This window comes from Boleophthalmus pectinirostris, unplaced genomic scaffold, assembly GCF_026225935.1.
Source record: "Boleophthalmus pectinirostris isolate CB_2022bp ecotype Guang Dong unplaced genomic scaffold, ASM2622593v1 HiC_scaffold_13, whole genome shotgun sequence".
In the NCBI taxonomy this organism is placed as follows: Eukaryota; Metazoa; Chordata; class Actinopteri; order Gobiiformes; family Gobiidae; genus Boleophthalmus; species Boleophthalmus pectinirostris.
The window spans coordinates 11,427,212-11,445,007 of record NW_026571036.1 but is presented as its reverse complement, the minus strand read 5'-3'; the positions used below and the strand labels follow the sequence as shown (position 1 = coordinate 11,445,007).

At 39.7% G+C, this 17,796-nt stretch overlaps 1 protein-coding gene across 1 annotated transcript in view; it reads right to left on the bottom strand.

The window, feature by feature from the left end:
- sipa1l1 (signal-induced proliferation-associated 1 like 1) overlaps positions 1 to 17,796 on the bottom strand; it is a 253,412-nt gene that overhangs the window by 15,264 nt on the left and 220,352 nt on the right. The window contains 3 exon segments of the mRNA XM_055149535.1: positions 5,064 to 5,572; positions 7,001 to 7,104; positions 17,544 to 17,695. Of these exon segments, the coding sequence (XP_055005510.1) occupies positions 5,064 to 5,572; positions 7,001 to 7,104; positions 17,544 to 17,695 (765 nt within the window).

The window sequence follows — 17,796 nt, the reverse complement described above, 5'->3', positions numbered from 1 at the left end:
ACAAAGCAGTGGCTATATTGTTTTTTATGTGCTTTATCTTTTATACATCTAAATTAATTTTAAGTACTTCAAAGTCCATAAACTACAATATTTCCACTTCCACTGCATTCAATACCATTACTATATACTGCATTTTTATATTACTATTAGTACTATTATATATTGTGCATATATTACCTCCAAAATTTTTGTCCAGCTGACAGAATTACATTTTGTTTTGAAATGGAACCCATCTTAAAAGACTTTGAAACCGTGTTAAGTTTTTACAGTACAATACAGATGTACTTTATAGGTGCATTGTGTAACTTTTTGGTAGAGGGGGTCTGTCACCTGTTTCACTTCGTGGAAACCATCTGACCTCGCAGCATTAGGATTCGTTCTCTTGACGGTAGGTGGGTACTTTCTTATGTAACCAATCGCTGCTATTTGTAATGCGTCTGAACAAGTAAATGCCGGCGCAACAGCAAACAAAGCAGAGAGTGAACATGTTGTTTGGGGTGAAAGTGGCAAAACTGTTGTTGTGTCCTTAGGCAAGACACTTCACCCACATTGCCTAGTTTACCACCACCGAGTGTGGAGTGAATGAATCATGATCTGTAAAGTGCTTTGTGTGTCTTGAAAGGCGCTGTATAAACGCAATGATTAATTAATTAACTGATTACATGTCTGTCAAAGATCATTGTTGTTTCTGCGAGGTGAACTTGGGAATTAAAGGTGCAATAAAAAATGTGAAGTTTGTATCGTCTACATCCATCTCGACTGTTTTGTTTACTGTTGTGCTGTACCACAAAAGGGACCCAGACAGGCGCTTGGGTTTGACATCATGGCTCTACAGCTCTTCACTGATTGGCCGATGTGCGCTCTACAACCTTCAATCTAGTGTATTCTGATTCCTGACTTAGTCGCTGGAGAGAAATGAAATTGAGGGGAGGCACTAGGTGGCGCCAGCCTGGCTATCCGTCACCTGCTTGTTTCTATGGATATGTCATTGCTCTTCCTGAAATGTTCCACAGTACTATAACCTGGTCTGGTTTGGTCTCCATGAAGATAGAAAGGATTAATTCCAATACTGTGAAATATTCCAAACAAAGCGATAACATCTCCATTGAAAAAAAAGCATCTGACGGACCCTCCGCCAAAAAAGTTACACAACGCACCTTTAAGATCTCCTATGATGAATCTGAAGCACCATTATCATATCCGTATCATCTGTAGTTTCATCATAGGTCACTAGGCTCATCTTTTCCACTTTGAAGTATGACAAAGTACAACACGACCTAATCCTCAAACTGTCCTGGTCACGACCGCTCGCTCCATCTGTGCCCTGTGACTCCAAACGACTTACAGTATGTGTGTGTGTCAAGGACCATAACCTGAGCTGCTCCTCACATCACCGACAGGACCTGGTACACGAGGCCTGCATTTCCTCCTAATGTGGAAAGACGGGAGCGCGTTTAAATGGCCGCTGTTGTTTTCCAGGAGATCTAATTGAGGGAGGTGGACCTTATAGGCAGTAAAGATTAAAGTAATGAGAAGTGGAAACACGTGGTACACTGCAGAGGTCAGGTCAATGTAAATAAGACAAAGTGGCATGATTATATTGGAAGATAAAATTAACTTGGTTTGCTGCAGAATAAATTGAATTGAATGTAGTTTTGACGTCAGGCTTGGATTAAAAGGCATATAATAATGTGCTTTTCTTTTATGATTAAAGCAGATCTATTCAGCAAAATCAACTTTTTAGAATTTTTAACCATGTTATAATTGCTTCAATATAATATCCTTACAATATCCTTCTCATTTACACTCTCAGTTGTTTTTCAAGTGATTTGTGCATGTTTGAGTAATAATATTTTCCTGTATTCAAGACGTCATTGCACAGATCAAAACCATTTTCATCGTCACCGCTACTTACTTAGTTTTACAATTTAATTCTCTAAATCAATGATACACGGTGGATTTTGCAGCATCGCTTAGTCATTTTTGGTACAAATGGAAAAAAAAAAGTCTGCTACTCTCCAGGTTGATCTGCAGCTATCTACAGGAGGTGCCAACAACTTCACGGCTCTTTGTATTGACGACGATCAGCTTCCATTGGGCACCACATTTTTCTAACTCACAAGTCAATGGATTTGTTTCCTTTATTAAGAAATTTTAGATGAATATTGTGATTTTAAATGTCCAAATTATAACATAATCGTTCATAACTATAAAGGAGACACAAGCACAATATGGCTACGTTCAGACTGCAGGGCTTAATGTTCAATTCGGATTTTTTTGTGAAATCAGATTTTTTTTGCGAGATCATTCACATTTCCAATTAAATGTGACTTGTATGTGATCTCCAGTGTGAACTTGAAATGCCCCAAAAGTGTCCTGCATGTGTATTGGAGAACACACAGTGTTTACGGTGCCTAAACGCTGGGCTTGTCTTCCAAAATACGGTCCAGTTCTTCGTAAAATGGACAGGTTAAACATCCACAGTCAAATGTTGGTTTGAGACTCCTTGTATTTGGCTCACAGGCTCTTTATTTTTCGTTGACATTGGAGCCAGGACATTTCTTTGGCAATCATTTCAAAAACCGCCCCCGGTTCCAATAAGAGCCCTCCAATTTGGCCTGAATACAGCAATCCCCTCAAATATTAATTAACTCGCTAACCTCACTTTCCCTCCACTGACTCGACTCTGAGCCTGACGTGTAGGTGGGATGAATGTGACCTGGCCGTTCTGAATGAAGTCGCATGTCAAAAGATCGGATATGTATCGGTTTTAGGAGCACATATCCAAGTGGCCTGGGTCGCATTTGAAAAAAACTGATATGTGTCATTCTGACTGTTATTAAAAGATCAGATACAGGACGCATAGGGGCGAAAAAATCTGATTTGGGTCACTTCAGGCTGCAGTCTGAACGTAGCCTATGTGGTTTTAAATTAAGTCCTAACTAAAGATACACTGCAACTTTATAGATAGTTTGTCTACAATTCCACAGTATGGCATAGCACGTATTGATCTAGCTTTTGTTCCATCGCAGGTGTTTTTGTTGCTCTAAAACACATTAAAAAACATGTATTCTTACTAAGATTGGGGTCGCTTCTCCACAGATCTGGTCTATAATTTGGCCTAATGACATCAACTATCTCCATGTAGACAGATAATACCATAGTGTGGACCATTCTAGGCAAAGGAAAAACATTTTGATGGAGACAAAAAGCAGGCATACCCTTCAGAAAAGTTACATTATGCAGTTCAACTTGTTCAAACTTACACTGTGATTTTGTGTTTTCTCTTCCCTTTGAGAAGAAATTGGTTGTGACAATGCAGCGTCACACGGGGACATTTTCTATTTGTACAGTGCCAAGACCAAAACAAACTACAAATTTGAAATAAAAAGAAGGATTTAAACAATTTGAGGCTTTGCTATGTACACACTACAATTTATTTTCAGTATTTTTCAGTCTAGACAAAGTCATTCTTGTGGCCAATTCATTTTTATTATTTTACGATGGTTCTTCGTAATATTTTTTATCATTAAGTCTCATTAAATTTACAACCAATTACCTAAGCTCCAAATTGAATTCCAGAAGGACTAGAAATAAATCACTGTAGTTAAGGAGGTGTACTCTTTTACTTTTCTGGTGAAGGTTACGCCATCACGTCTCTATGGCAACTCATCTCTCCAGCATTTATTTTCATTGTGTGTTTCTCACAAATACCTCGAAAAACATTCTTACTGTGAAAGGGGTCACCTCTCCACAGCTCTCCACAGCTCTGACCTGTAACTTGGCCTGTTTGCATCACCTGCTTGTCTCCACGGTGACAGGCAAGTTTAAAGTCATACTGTGGAGGATTTCATCAAAAATCTCCACGGAGACAAGCAGGAAAGCAAGTGGCAACACCTCCATCAAAAAAGTTGGTAACACATTATAATAAGGCATACCTATAAATCATTTGTAAATGTTTATTAACCATTAACTAATAACTAACTAATACCTAATTAACAAGTGTTTATTAATCATTTACAAACATGGACAGGACAAAAAGTGCCATTACTAATTAATAAAACATTGATAAATGTTTAATTAACATCTACAAACAATTTACAAATTATTAATCATTAACTACTCATGTACTAATCATTAGGACTGGGTATCATTAAGAAGTTGCCGATACGATACATATCTCGATACAGTGAACTTTTGATTCGATGCAGTACTTTTCAAATAGATTCGATACAGTTCAATAAAAAATAAAGGTTAAATCATGGCTGTGATGCTAAAAGTCTTCGTTAAATCACTTTTTGAGCAAAGTGAATATGAAACACAAACATTTTAATCCTCAAAACAGAGAAAATGTCAAATGTGTCGCAAAAAAAAGTTTCCGTCCTCTAAATCATACAAGTCAGACTCAGGCCCAGGGGCCAGATTTGGCCCGTGAGATCATATCAAATATGTATTAGAGCTGCTCACCGGCTACAGATAGACTATAGAGACATTATTTATTTAAAACTTTGTATTGATTTTATATTATGCTTCCTCTGGATTCAATGTTTAAGCAAAACTATTATTAAACATTTATTTTAATAAGAAAAGTTTATCATTACATATCTTGCATATCTCAAAAGAAGAGAAAACATGCAGATATGGGTGAAATTTTTCAACAAATATTCAGTTTGGCCCACGACTTAGTCCCAGTTTTTAATTTTGGGCTACTATGAATTTGAGTTCGACACCCCTGTGCTATACAAGCAACAAAACTGTAGAGCTTTAACAAAATAACTGAGTAAAATACACCAAAAATACTACTTTGGTGATATATCGATACAGCAGTCCAAGATATCGATACTGTATCTTCACATTAAACGATACGATGCATCAATATTTCTATATTTTTGCACACCCCTACTAATTATTAAACACTTGTAATTTTTAGTAAATAATTGGTTAATGGTTAATAAAGATTTATGAATTATTTGCAGGCATGCTTTGTGTTACCAAAATGTTACATAGTGTATCTTTAGAAACTTAAAAAACACTGACAAAAACAAACTTGCATCTATCTGTACCTGGAGTGAGATCCGAGGTCGCTCAGGCTGTAGGTGCTGGCGTCTCTAACCAGCAGGTGTGTGGGTGGAGTCCTCCCCTCCCGGCTCTCCGACGGCGGCCCCGGAGACTCTGCTGCGGCGGGGGACCTCTCCAGCATCCTCCTGCCCCCCTCGGTGGGACTGTGCCAGGGGGACGTGGACCTGTCCCTCTCCCGGTCCCTGTCCCTGCTGTCCCTGCCTCCGCCCGGGGCCAGCAGGGAGGTGGTGCTGCCGTGGTGGGAGTGCGGGTGAGCGTGGTGGGCGGGCGCGTAGGAGCCGGTGCTGCTGTCGATGCCGCTGTCCGCCGAGGAGCCCTGCAGGTAGCCTCCTCCCCCCAGGCCGTTGGGCTCCGGTTCGCCCTGCTCTCCGCTGGACCCCGCTCCCCCGCCGGCCCCCAGCTCGTACCACTTGTCACTGTCGCTGTGGCCCCCGCTGGAGGCCGTGCTGGAGAGGGTGTTACTGCTCGAGTGGCCAGAGTAGGGGCTGTCAGACTGAACAGACGGAGAGAATATAAGTTTGTTTTGGCAGTTCATTACTTGGGGATGTGGAGCTAGCTGGAGGCACTGCTCTGTCTGAAGTTATTTTACTCAAGTTAGATTTAATCTGACCTTTGTTTTAACACAATCTGACCACACAAGCTGATTTAAAGAGGGGGTATTACACTTCTCTGGGGTATTAATTGTTAACACGTAACATTTTTAGATCACCATGTTAACTTTTACTGTATGTAATAAATGTACAATGTTATAAAATGTTTTGTTTCAGTTTTATTTTTGCACGAGGAGCTCCCCTTGCTCCTCATGTTAAGTCACTCCCCCTTCAGGGCACTATCACAACAAAATCAGCGTGCATCCCGCTAATGAAACTACCGCACATGGCATCAGTTTTGTGAGGGAGCATGGGTGACGTAGGCTTGTGGACGGAGCATTGGACACATAGAACTATAATAAAATCTGGAAGATGAGTCCAAGATGGCGTCGTATTGTTTTCAACGGTCTGTGCTCAATGGCGCTTGGGGAAGGGTTAGCTCCTCCCACTGGTGTGATGTCTGTAACGAGTACAGCATGAAGCGTTTGGACCAATCTGAGCGAGAGCTGCTAGAACGGAGCTAGAGCGGGCTCAGAGTGAGACTAGGCTAAGTCTTACAAAGATCACTTTTAGGCACTTTGAGGATTTAAAAAAATTAAAAAGCTTATGTTGTGAAAATAGAAAAGAATCCCTACAAAATCCAACCTTTGTAAAAGTTATCGATGCTCTGTCAGAACATGGGCAGTTTGAATTCCCAAAAAATGCATTGTGTTTCTATGGGAGAATTCTTTCTTGGCCCAAGCTTTGGGGAGCTGCAGTACCTGGAGCGACTACTAGTCTGTCTCGAGCCAGGAAAGAGGGGGAATGTCTTATCCATTTTTTTATTATACATTATATTATACTTTTTATTTATTATTATCCATGATTAGACAGAATAGTATTGGTCATTAAAGTTGGAATAGGGCCCAGGAAAGATTGCTAAATTACTCAAACATGCATAGGTGACATAAAAAACCATATCAGGCATGTTTCTGATGAGAGAACAATTTTATAACATGGTAAAAAGCTTCAAAAAAGGCATAATACCCCTTCTTTAAGTGCAACAGGTGAGGTCAGATGTGCAAGTTCCTCTGATGATTCAACAATAAAGTCACGAACAAGCCAACAGTCACCCCTTTTGTTGAAAATCAAACACTTAAACTAATCACAGGCTCAATAAAATATGTTTCAAACCATTTAAAAACATATCAGTCTATTATAAACATGACAGGACTACAGAATGTTGTCTTGTCATCCACTCCCACGAGCACTGATCTCACTCCTGAGCATGAAAATCAATAGAATCAATCGATATTTCATTGGAGCGCTTTACGTATGAACTTTGCCCAGACCTGGCTGCCCTTCTTGGGGGAGAGGTGGATGACCTGCTCCTGCCTCTGGATGCGTGGACCTCCAGAGAATCCTTGGCCAGATTTGGAGGTTGGGGCATCTGCAATAAAAAAAACAACAAAAAAAAACACACACACAGAGAATTTCAGTGCCAAAAATATCCCCCAAAAGCCTGCAGCCCAAATGGATGACTTCCATCTGACTCAGTAGAGCAGCAGTAGCCTGAAGTGGGAGCAGTGGTAGCAGTTTATTTAAGGGGCACATTTGGAGAGAGATTGCAGCCGTTGGAGTAATACTGAACTGTTCTCTAATCAAGGATGAAGCAAGTCTAATTTTTAAACTTAATATTCAATCAATGTTTTTGTCTGATAACATTAGTAGATGAACATGAGGCCATATTTTTTATGTAATTATGTGTTATGAGCTCAAAAACCTTAAACAGAGCTTAAAGGTGCACTGTGCAGCTTTTCTGGGTCCAACACCTGCTTGCCTCCATAGAGATTTTGTTGTTTTACCCACAATGTTCCACAAATCAGCATTAAACCTTCACCACCCAAGACAGTTCATCTATTAAGGATTTGTGTGTGATGTGGACGTCACGTGACTTAATGTTTTGGCGGCCATACTGGAGGTCAAGGTTGGGGTTGATCCGGAAGGTATTATTCAGTTACCGTAGTTTCCGCACCATCAGCCCCATCAAAAAACGAAAATCCAGAGCGCCCTATACACGAATCCACTCAGGTGTCCCAGCATGACTTCCGTAAACTACAGCGCACGCAAACTCACACGGAGAGACAGCGACCGCGCAACGAAACACACCCACAGTCACACTCATCAGTTCACGCCGACGAGGAACGGAACGGAGGAACGAACCGAAAAAGCGAGTGCAATGTGCCACTTCTAGACACAAGTGAACAACTGAGTCACTGCGAACACGCCGACAATCCGTTGGTCCCAGACAGCACCTCCCTACACGCCACAACTGAACAAAGCCCAGAGTCACCGTGAACGCACCAAACAAAGTCCCACTGACCCATCCAACTGTTGTGTTTCGTTTAAAGTCCGTGCGGTTTATTTGTGAATAAAGTTCGAAAACAGACCATTCTATGACAGTGTAGTGTATAATCCAGAGTGCCCAATAGTGCGGAAAATACGGTACTACAATATAATCATGGCTACTTTAAAGAGCGCAAACAACATAAAACTGTACGAAATCTCCAGCTCCTTAGATCAACCGTCATTAGAAAGATTTAATGCTAAAGTCGTCCTCCTCGGTTGTGGAATATATCCCTAATTCCGACGTTCGCTCTGTGCCCAACCTCCAATATCCAGATATTTATAACAACTTAATTCATTCTACATCGTCCTACACCAACCAAGAACTGAAAAGTTACAAGGGGTTAGAGGCTTATAAATATTTTGCGGGATGAGTGAGATCTTTGTTGATCATCAAGCCATCACGTCTGTTCCTGATAACGGCCAGGGTAAGTAGAATCGGGGTCAAAATCAGAACCGTAGCGACCCCGGGCGGCGAAAGTGAGGACCGGGGCGGGATTCTGTGCCGTCAAAAGGACTACATAGACCATGATCCTTTGCTCCATTTCAGTGTAACCTACATGAAGAAATAACTGTTCTAAGCACTTTTAAGTCTTAGTTCTTTGGATTAAGTCTTGTCAAGGCAGTTTTAAAAGGAAAAAGTAGCATATTCACAGTTTTGTTAGCCTCTAAATATATTGCAATAAATATCGTACCGTTTATAGTCTTGCTACTCCGAACAGTTTCAGAACAGTTTCTTCCCACTCCTTTTTGGGACAATTTAAAATTTTCTGTTATTTCTGCTATGATTTCATTAAGGTTATATGTTCTATTGTAAAAGAACGTAAACTTCTTACTTGCCCAAAACAAATACATAAATCGAAAATACTTCTTGGATTATTGATTAATTTTACTCTATACTACAGCATTGCTAATATTACAATAAAACTACATCATGTCCTATCTCTTCTTCCAGCCATCACAAAACCAAAACCTGCAAAATTTCTCATTAACGCCTTCAAACAAACGCGTGTCCCTGGTCGCCCCCTGCTGGCCCATGACTGTTTGTTCTGGACCAGCTTTGCAATGCAGTGTGAGAGGCTTAAACGTGTGTGTGTGCATATCCCAAAGCAAAACTCCACAGTTGTGTAATTGTCTACGCGTTATGCAAGAGAGAGAGAGTAGGCCGACATTGTCCACAGTGTGAAGAGGAAGAGAGTAACATCTGCTAGGGAAAAAATAACAAATCTTGCGCTAGATATCCCCCAATTTGCCAGCAGAAAAATGGCTACTTTGCATCGCGAGTCCGCACAAAGGCTCAAGGGGCTGTTCCTGCTAATTACAGACTCTTATTCATGTGGATGCCAGCCTTTTGAAGAACGGTTTGGGTTTGTTGTCTTGCAGTGTGGACGCGAAGATGAAAATAAAATGCGGAAATGTCAAGCTAAGCAACTGAAATAGTGAATTTTTAACATAACATTCTAATAAATTGTTCTGATAAATGTTCTTAGGCAGTAGTTTGTAGTGACATGTCTGATTCGACTGTTTTAGGGAGTTGATTTAGTGGTTGGAAAAAGATTAGCAGCCTAGACCGGTGTTCCCGAAACTGTGATACGCAAGCCACTTTCAGACCTGGTTTAGCCCTAGATTAGACCTGGAATAATCCTCTTATAAACCTGGATCTGATGTGGTGTCTTTCCTTTTCTTTGATGCTACTTGGTGTGAAAACTTTGAGAGCCACTGACCTAGACTAACAACGGGCCAATAATCCTCCAGATAAGCAGTTCTGACCCCATACCAAGCTCAAGATCTGGAAATGGGCCTTGTTCTAAAGAAATAGTGTGATAAAGAAAGGAAGCACTTAAAAAAAATTGTGAAACTTGGGTTCATTTCAGAGCATATTACTTGAGTAGATAATTAAAGGTGCACCATGTACCGTATTTTTCGGACTATAAGGCCACCGGATTATAAGATGCAATATCAATAATGTTGAATTCTCTCATCCATTTTCATACATAAGGCACACCGGATTATAAGGCACATTAAGTGAAACAAACGGAAGACACTTGAGACTGATCCCTTAGCCCAGGCCTCCACGACCCATTGGCAGATCGTGCTGTAATTCGCCCGGCGTTGCCTTGCCTTGTCTTGGTGAATGTGGGTGGATAATTTTTTAAATAATATTTGTTATTTTATTTCCTACAAGGAGGACTCAAATATTTGTTGATTTGTTTACATTTTACAGAAACAAAACTTAAAACCACATGGCTCATTTGCATAAACTATAAGCTCTGAAAAAACAGCTCGCTCCTTGTGCGCTGATGTGGTTGAGTTTCTGTTGGACTAAAGGACATGACTCAGTGGAATATGTGTGTTCTCCGCGGGGCTCCTGACTACGGTAGCCGTAATGCTCCGACATTCCACCAAGCGGCGCGGCTTCGTAGCTTACCAAACTCTTACTAAAGCATTTTGACAGATTTTTGAGCACCGTGTACCACATAAATCGGGTCGAGGTCAGTAAGCACAACCAGAATTAATACATAAGGCGCACTGGATCATAAGGTGCACTGTCAGTTTTTGAGAAAATTAAAGGATTTTAAGTGAGCATTATATTCCGAAAAATATGGTAACTTTTCTAGTGGAGGGACTGCCACTAGCTTGTCTCCACTGAGATGTTATGACTTTGCTTGGAATTGGTTTGTAAGATGGAATAAAAATCGTCTGGCTCTTCGGAGACAAAAAGGTGACACCAGCAGGTCAAGTTACAGGTCGCATCCACGGAGAGGCAACCCTGCTAAAAGTAAGAGTGTATGTTTTTCAAGGTATTTTTGATGTATAAAAACACCTGAAATTGATTTAAGGCGAGCTCATCAGGTTTAATGCCATACTGTGGAACATTCCTGGCAAATAAGACAACTAGTTGACTGACCCCCATGTTAGTTGTAATGATTAAGCATTTTAAAGCAATATATCTAACTATATAGCTTTAAAAAATCTGATAATGACATGAATATTTTTTGTCATGTCCTCTTGAATTGACCCAAATGATCACTGACAATAGTTTTTCCTGAAAATATAAGTATGTGTACCACTATAACCTCAATAACATCACATCGTATTGTGATTCAAACCTAGAATCTACGTTTCAAGCTGTCAGAGTTATGTAAAATGCTCTCATCTGAATGACTCACTGTATTGATCACCAGTCTGTAGCCCTCTGCATGGCAAAAGTTCTCCAAACTATTACATACTGTATCTCTTTGTATCTGACCCAAACTGCACTCACAAGACTAAACAAAACTACACCTGCACACGAGTTCATACAAAAGCAACTACAATGTTTACCATAGATTTCACTCAAACTATGGCGGATACAAATACTTTCTAGATTAATCGTTTTCTTGCGCACAATTTGTGGAGTTTAAATATCACGTATTGCCTGTATTTCATGTTTAAGCTGCGTTTTTGAACAGTGTAGTCACTTTTTATGTAGGAGCAAAAAAAGTGAGATTCTGTTATGTAAATGTTTAGTCTATGTTCTCTTTAGACTATGGGGGAAACACCATAGAGTCTTATTTACATACAAACCCCAAAGTTTCAGCAAACTCAATCACCAACCAACTTCTCCTTTCTGCTTTTGTCTCATATAAAGCCTTATAATCTAAATAAAATAAGGCTTATGGAGTGAATGAACAATGATCTGTAGAAGCGTTTTTGTGACATGTCTGTGAAAAGCGCTATATAAATTTTAAAATACTTACTTTATAACAAATAAAAAAATACTTGTTTTAATGGAAAGAAAAGGGGAAAAAATTACCTATAAAATTATACTTTAAGATCATAATGAAGAGATGATGAATTGAAATGATAATGAAAATAGTATTAATGACAAAGTATTTATTAAGAATTTGAAAAAAAGAAAGGAAAATAAGATTATAAATAAATAGGCCTAAATATACAAATAAAATGGGGCCTGACAGTATTATTATAGGTTATGCTGCACACCATATTATTTTTATTTTTATCTTTTTTGTTTTGTTTTGTGTGTGTGGGAAGGGGGTGGGTTAGAGGTGGTGAGCTTTTTGATTTTATGCTTGTTTTAGGTATTGTGTTATGTTTTTGCAGGGTTTTCCAGGATTTTTGGGCCCCAGAATTGGACCCTCTTCCTATTAATTTATATTAGAGGGGGGCCCATGTGAGGCTTTTTGCCCCGGGCCCCCAAATTTCTGGCGACGGGCCTGTGTTTTTCTATCTTGTTTTCATTTTTATTATTGTTATTTAATGTTATATTCTATTATATATTGTCATTAATAATAAATAAATAAATAATATATAAAGCAAAGCAAAACAAAACAGAACAAAAACAAAACTAACATCCCTACACACCGCTGACCTAGAATAACACTAGTCTAATCCTCCAGTGGGGTAGTCCGGACCGAACCCTGCTCAAGATCTGAAGCTGGGCCTTTCTCCAAACTAAAGCAACGACGCCAACTGTAAAAACAGAAGCAAACTGCATAATTAAATTCAATTAGGCTCATAAAATATGAATCTAATCCCAATATGAAGAATGACCAGAGCACTAATGGCCTGCCTGAATATAAACTTACGCCTCACATCTCCTCGCAGTATTGCAATTGGCGTAATAACCACAAGCTTTTATGACTCAATAAGTCGGGGAAAAGATTGCACAATTAACAAATGGAACAGCCCTGCCCTTCAAATGCCTTGTGTCTTTCCTGGATTTGAGCTGTCATCAACACTCAGAGGTCATGGGGTCAAACTGGGAGAAGCAGGAAGTGGACAGTGACCACAGAGCGGACGAATCAGGCAGGGCTAGACTCCAGGACCCAGAAGCGCATTGTTCCAAAACCGAGCAATTAAAGCTAAATTACCACAAGCGACCGCAAAAGCACAAGAGCTGTAGTTTTATCCTTGTGATCAGAGCGGACGGGAGCAGGGTTAGGGGAAGTTGGTAGCGCGACTGCCCAGGAAAGACGCATCCTGCTGGGACAAAAGAGGGGCGCGAGTGGGGCATGTTGATTTTGTGGTGGAAGTCCGGGCAAACTATAGAAAAGAGGAAAAGTCCCTTCATCGTGGTCGGATTGGGGCTTGTAATTAGACATAAACCGTAAAAAGAATAGGGAATTAAAGGGATTGGAAGTTTATAATAGAAATGTAGTAAATCTAGAGTTTCTGAAAAATCCAATGTAATTTAGTAAGTCTGTCTTGGCTTCTATGACGTGGTCGTTAAAATGCCTTAGATACAAAAGGAGATCATATATTTAGAATCAAGAGTGACAAAATTAAAATGTTTAACTTCATTTCTATACTAAAGGAAACATTTAAAGATGCACTGTGTCATTTGGTGGGTGGTCTATTGCCACTTTACCTGAAATGTTTCACTATATACCATTAGGGTTGTCAAAAGTACTGAAAATCTGATACAAATAGATAAGAAACCAGACACTAATCAAAACTAGAATCATCTGAGCAGGTATCAGTACTTAAAAGTCACACAGAATGATCTTGAGCTGTTTCAGAACAAGTATAAGAGCACATAGACTAGTATATGTCCATGGAACACTGTGGAACCTACTTGGACGATTACCATATTTTTCAGATTATAAATTGAACTTTTTTTATGGTTTGGGTGGTCCTGCAACTTATACTCTGGTGCAACTTATATTATTATATTAAAATTTGACAGCCGTGAGAGGGCGCTCTAGTCTTGTGTGTCAGTATCTACTACTCTTATTACTCCTGTTCCACTGTCACTTCGCTCTACTGCACATGTCTCCTGCAGAAGAAAGAGAAACAGCCACGGTCCAGTCTGTATCATGTCAGTCGATTACACCATTACATCTGTATCACTGACAATTTAAAATGTAAACAAACATAAAGACAACTGAAACCATCCTGCCGGGATTCAGAAAGGCTGGAATAATTCTAACTGGAACTGATGTCGAGTCTGACAACAGCTACACAGAAGAGGAAGCGGCGCTCCGTTTACCTCCGGAGGTTGCGACTTATATGTTTTTTTCTTCTTCATTACTCATATTTTGGCTGGTGCGACTTATACTCCAGAGCGACTTATAGTCCGAAAAATACGGTACACACAGACCACATTGTAGACCACATGGTAATATAAAAAGTACCATAATTTCCAGACTATTGAGCACACCTAAATATAAGCCGCATCAACAAATGTGTGAAGAATCCCTCAGTCGTCCAGGTAGAATCCATGGTGAGGAGAAAATTCAGTTTGTCGATTGGACAAAAGTTTGTTTGTTTGAAGATGTTTCGCAGCTCATCCAAGCTGCTTCTTCAGTTCTCAAAAAAGTCTTCAAACAAACTAACTTTTGTCCAGTCAACAAACTGAATTTTCTCCTCGCCCGCATCAACAAAATTAAAAAACAAAAAAAAATGTACATATATATGCTGCATTTGTCTATAAGCCGTTGTGTTCCATCTTCATGTTAACTGCACACAGTGGCGCTTTCTGCACTCGGGCTGCGCACACATCCTCTGTGTTAATAAACAAGTAATCCGTCTGAATTAGTCACATCATTGTTTAAGCCGCAGGGTTCAAAGTGTGAGAAAAAAAGCTTTTAGTCTGGAAATGATGGTACTAAAAAGTGTCTGCCAGTAATTTTAATATCATTGTGATACTGGAACTGGCATTGACATCTGACTGGATGCCCTCCCGTCCTTGATGTCCCAGTTTTTTTGGTTGTTTTGTTGTGATTTGTTGTTACGCCCGTTTGCTGCTGCACTGATATTATTACTAGCACTTTATTCTACTGTTTACATAGTGGGTGTAATGTTTACCTGGTGGGTGTCATAAGGTGGGTGCTCTACACTATTATGCACTTTTAAAACTTGACTTGGCCTGGTGACGTCTTATGCTTAACACCAGACTGTATCCATGGAGAAACTTCAAAGTTACATAGAGTACTTTTAACAGTAAATAACACTAGATTATTTAGTATTACAATGTGGTTTCATACTAGTCCTGATATTGAAGAAGACTATTTTAAATTATCCAGGCAAGGTCTGATTTTGTCTGTTCCAATATGCATAAACTTCTGATGTAAGTTTTAGTAATGTATCTGTAATGTGAGTTTTTATAACACATAAGTACACATAATGGATCTGACAAAGTGAAATAACTCCTAGGGAACTTTTTGGATCACAATTCAGGATTCCCATACTTTGCTTGAAATCATTTTCCAGGATGCTTTAAATTATGTAATCACAACCCTTTTTATCTATCTAAGATTCAGTTTAAGTTTATCCGTCCACAATGATAGCAAATGAATTACAAATTATATTCACATATTATTCATATATTATACATTTGCTTTTAAATTTTACTCCATTATTTAGACATAGGTCACCCAAATATGTTTCAAAACCTGAAGATATTTTAGTTTGTTTGGGGGTATTGTGCGTTTAGGGAACCACGTCCAAGAAAGTTTGTACAAAAGAGGTGTAACTTCTTGTGTTTTAGTGGGTTTTAGAGAGTTTTTTGGAAATCCCCAACTGCTCTTTTGTACTGTGGAGGCAGTAACAGTTTGTTTCGAGGACAAAATCTCTGCAAAACAGTCCATTATTATTATGAGAATAAATGTTGAGGGGCAGTATATTTTTCCTGTGCCAACTAAACTACTGTATTTGCCAACAAAAAGCAAACTTGGTTGTTTTGAGGAGGCTGTGGCTGTCAGCGATGCAGCACGATGATGAAATCCCCTGCTGCAGAATCTGTCACCATACTCACAGCTTCTGCAGTGTCATCTCTAAAAGTGTATCCCCCTCACAGGCCCTTATACAGTGCACCACATCAAGACTCAAGACTGCTATTCTTCCACTTTCTGCAGGCGGCTGGTGAACCTCAAGACCCGCCCACGACCTCTGCTCTGGACCAATCAGGTGTGGACTTTCCCCTGAGTTTACCCTCATTACTACCTGTCAGGATGGAGGATACAGGAGAGTGAAGTTTACCTGCAAACCTGAAAGAAAGCACAAAAAGAAAACCTCTGATTAGTTTCCAATGCCACCGTTACAAAGATTACAAGTATACACACATGTACTGTTAAATCTGATCACTTTTTAGCAAAGTTAAAAGTACAGAATATTTGTACGTTATTATTTCACAAACATAGCCCGTGTCCTCAGATGATACAAGGTAAAAATATCCACATCAAATATTCTTACAGGCTACAGTTCTGACAGTGATTGACAGGTTTTCCACTCTTTTCCACTGACAAAATTTTAAAAACTTTTCCATGACTTTTTCATGACCTAAAGTGAATTTTTCATGACTTTATGGCACCTACATGTGTAGAATTGATCAGACTTTTAGGGCTAAATATGAAATGTTAACTCTTTCCACTCACTTTATGGCTTGGTATTATATGGCAAGGAGAAAAATCAGTTTGTTGACGGGACAAAAATTACTTTGGTTGTTGGTTGTTAGTTTTGGTTAACTAACTACTGCAGTTAGTTATCTCCTCCCTGCAGACAGATATAAGGAAGTGTCCACCAGCATTCTGACCAGAACTGAAGTAGCAGCGTGGGAAGAGCTGCGAAACGTATTCAACCAAACTAACTTTTGTCCAGTCGACAAACTGATTTTTCACCTCACCATGGGTTCTACCTGGACGACGAGGGATTTTTCACACTTCGTTTGGTTTATAGTTTTTTAACATTCAAAATACTGTTAGTGCATTTATTGTCATCTCTTTTAAACAAAAGGCAAACGTTCGGAAATAATCATAATAGCCTAATGATAACTTAACAGAACGCTGTAGTAACGTGAAAGAGATACTAAAATTCCAAGACTTTTCCATGGGAACTCTGGATTGATGATGGTCAAGCTTTTGATTATTATTGTTATAAATTGGCGTTTTACTTCTGTTTTGAAACTGGTAACCCAAAATGGATCTCACATAAGTCTCTTATTTGTGTTGCCAGTTTCAAAATCCAGTTGGTTTAAACCTAAAATGTCTCTCTCTGATCTGATTGGTCACTACCTAAACCTCAGCTCCCACAGCCAATCATGAACCAATGCAAGTGCAGCCTTTGCAGCTCAGGGAGGGAATTCTGAAGGTTCTGAACTTTCACATGAGGCCTGTCCATAAACTGAGAAAGAGAAAATCTTGTATGTGTCCTCTCTGGCAACCCAGGTTCAGCTGTGATGTACTCTCCAGTCTCCAACTATGATCTAACTAAGTCAAATATTTACCTTAACTGAGGCTTTACCATCACTCGCTGCACTAAGGTTCACCATATTATTCCCCACATCTCTGCTCTGTGCCACATTTAACAGCTTTGGCAGAACTTAAACCAAATCCTAATTTCAAAAACACCAGAATAACACAGTTCTTAAAAGTATAGACAGACCAAAACCTAACACCCTATTACACTGACTGGCCAGACTAGAGAGTTTCTATGAATAAACGCCTTTGATAATGTTGTTGGCATTGATCAGACGCTTGGTTTGTACTTACTGCTCGGGCATGGACTTCTGCCTCCAGTGGGCGGAGCTGCCGGAGGTCTCGCTGGAGCAGGACAGGTTACTGGGGGAGCTGCGGTTGTGAGGGGAGCGGCCCAGAGCCAGAGAGGAGGCCAGGCTGTAGGACTCACTGCCCGGGGACATCCTGGTACAAGGCACATAAGGACAAGAGTCAAAAAGCAAAGACAAAGACAAGTGAAGGGCTAATTTGAGAGACAAAGTGATAAAGATTCACTAATAGTCCGG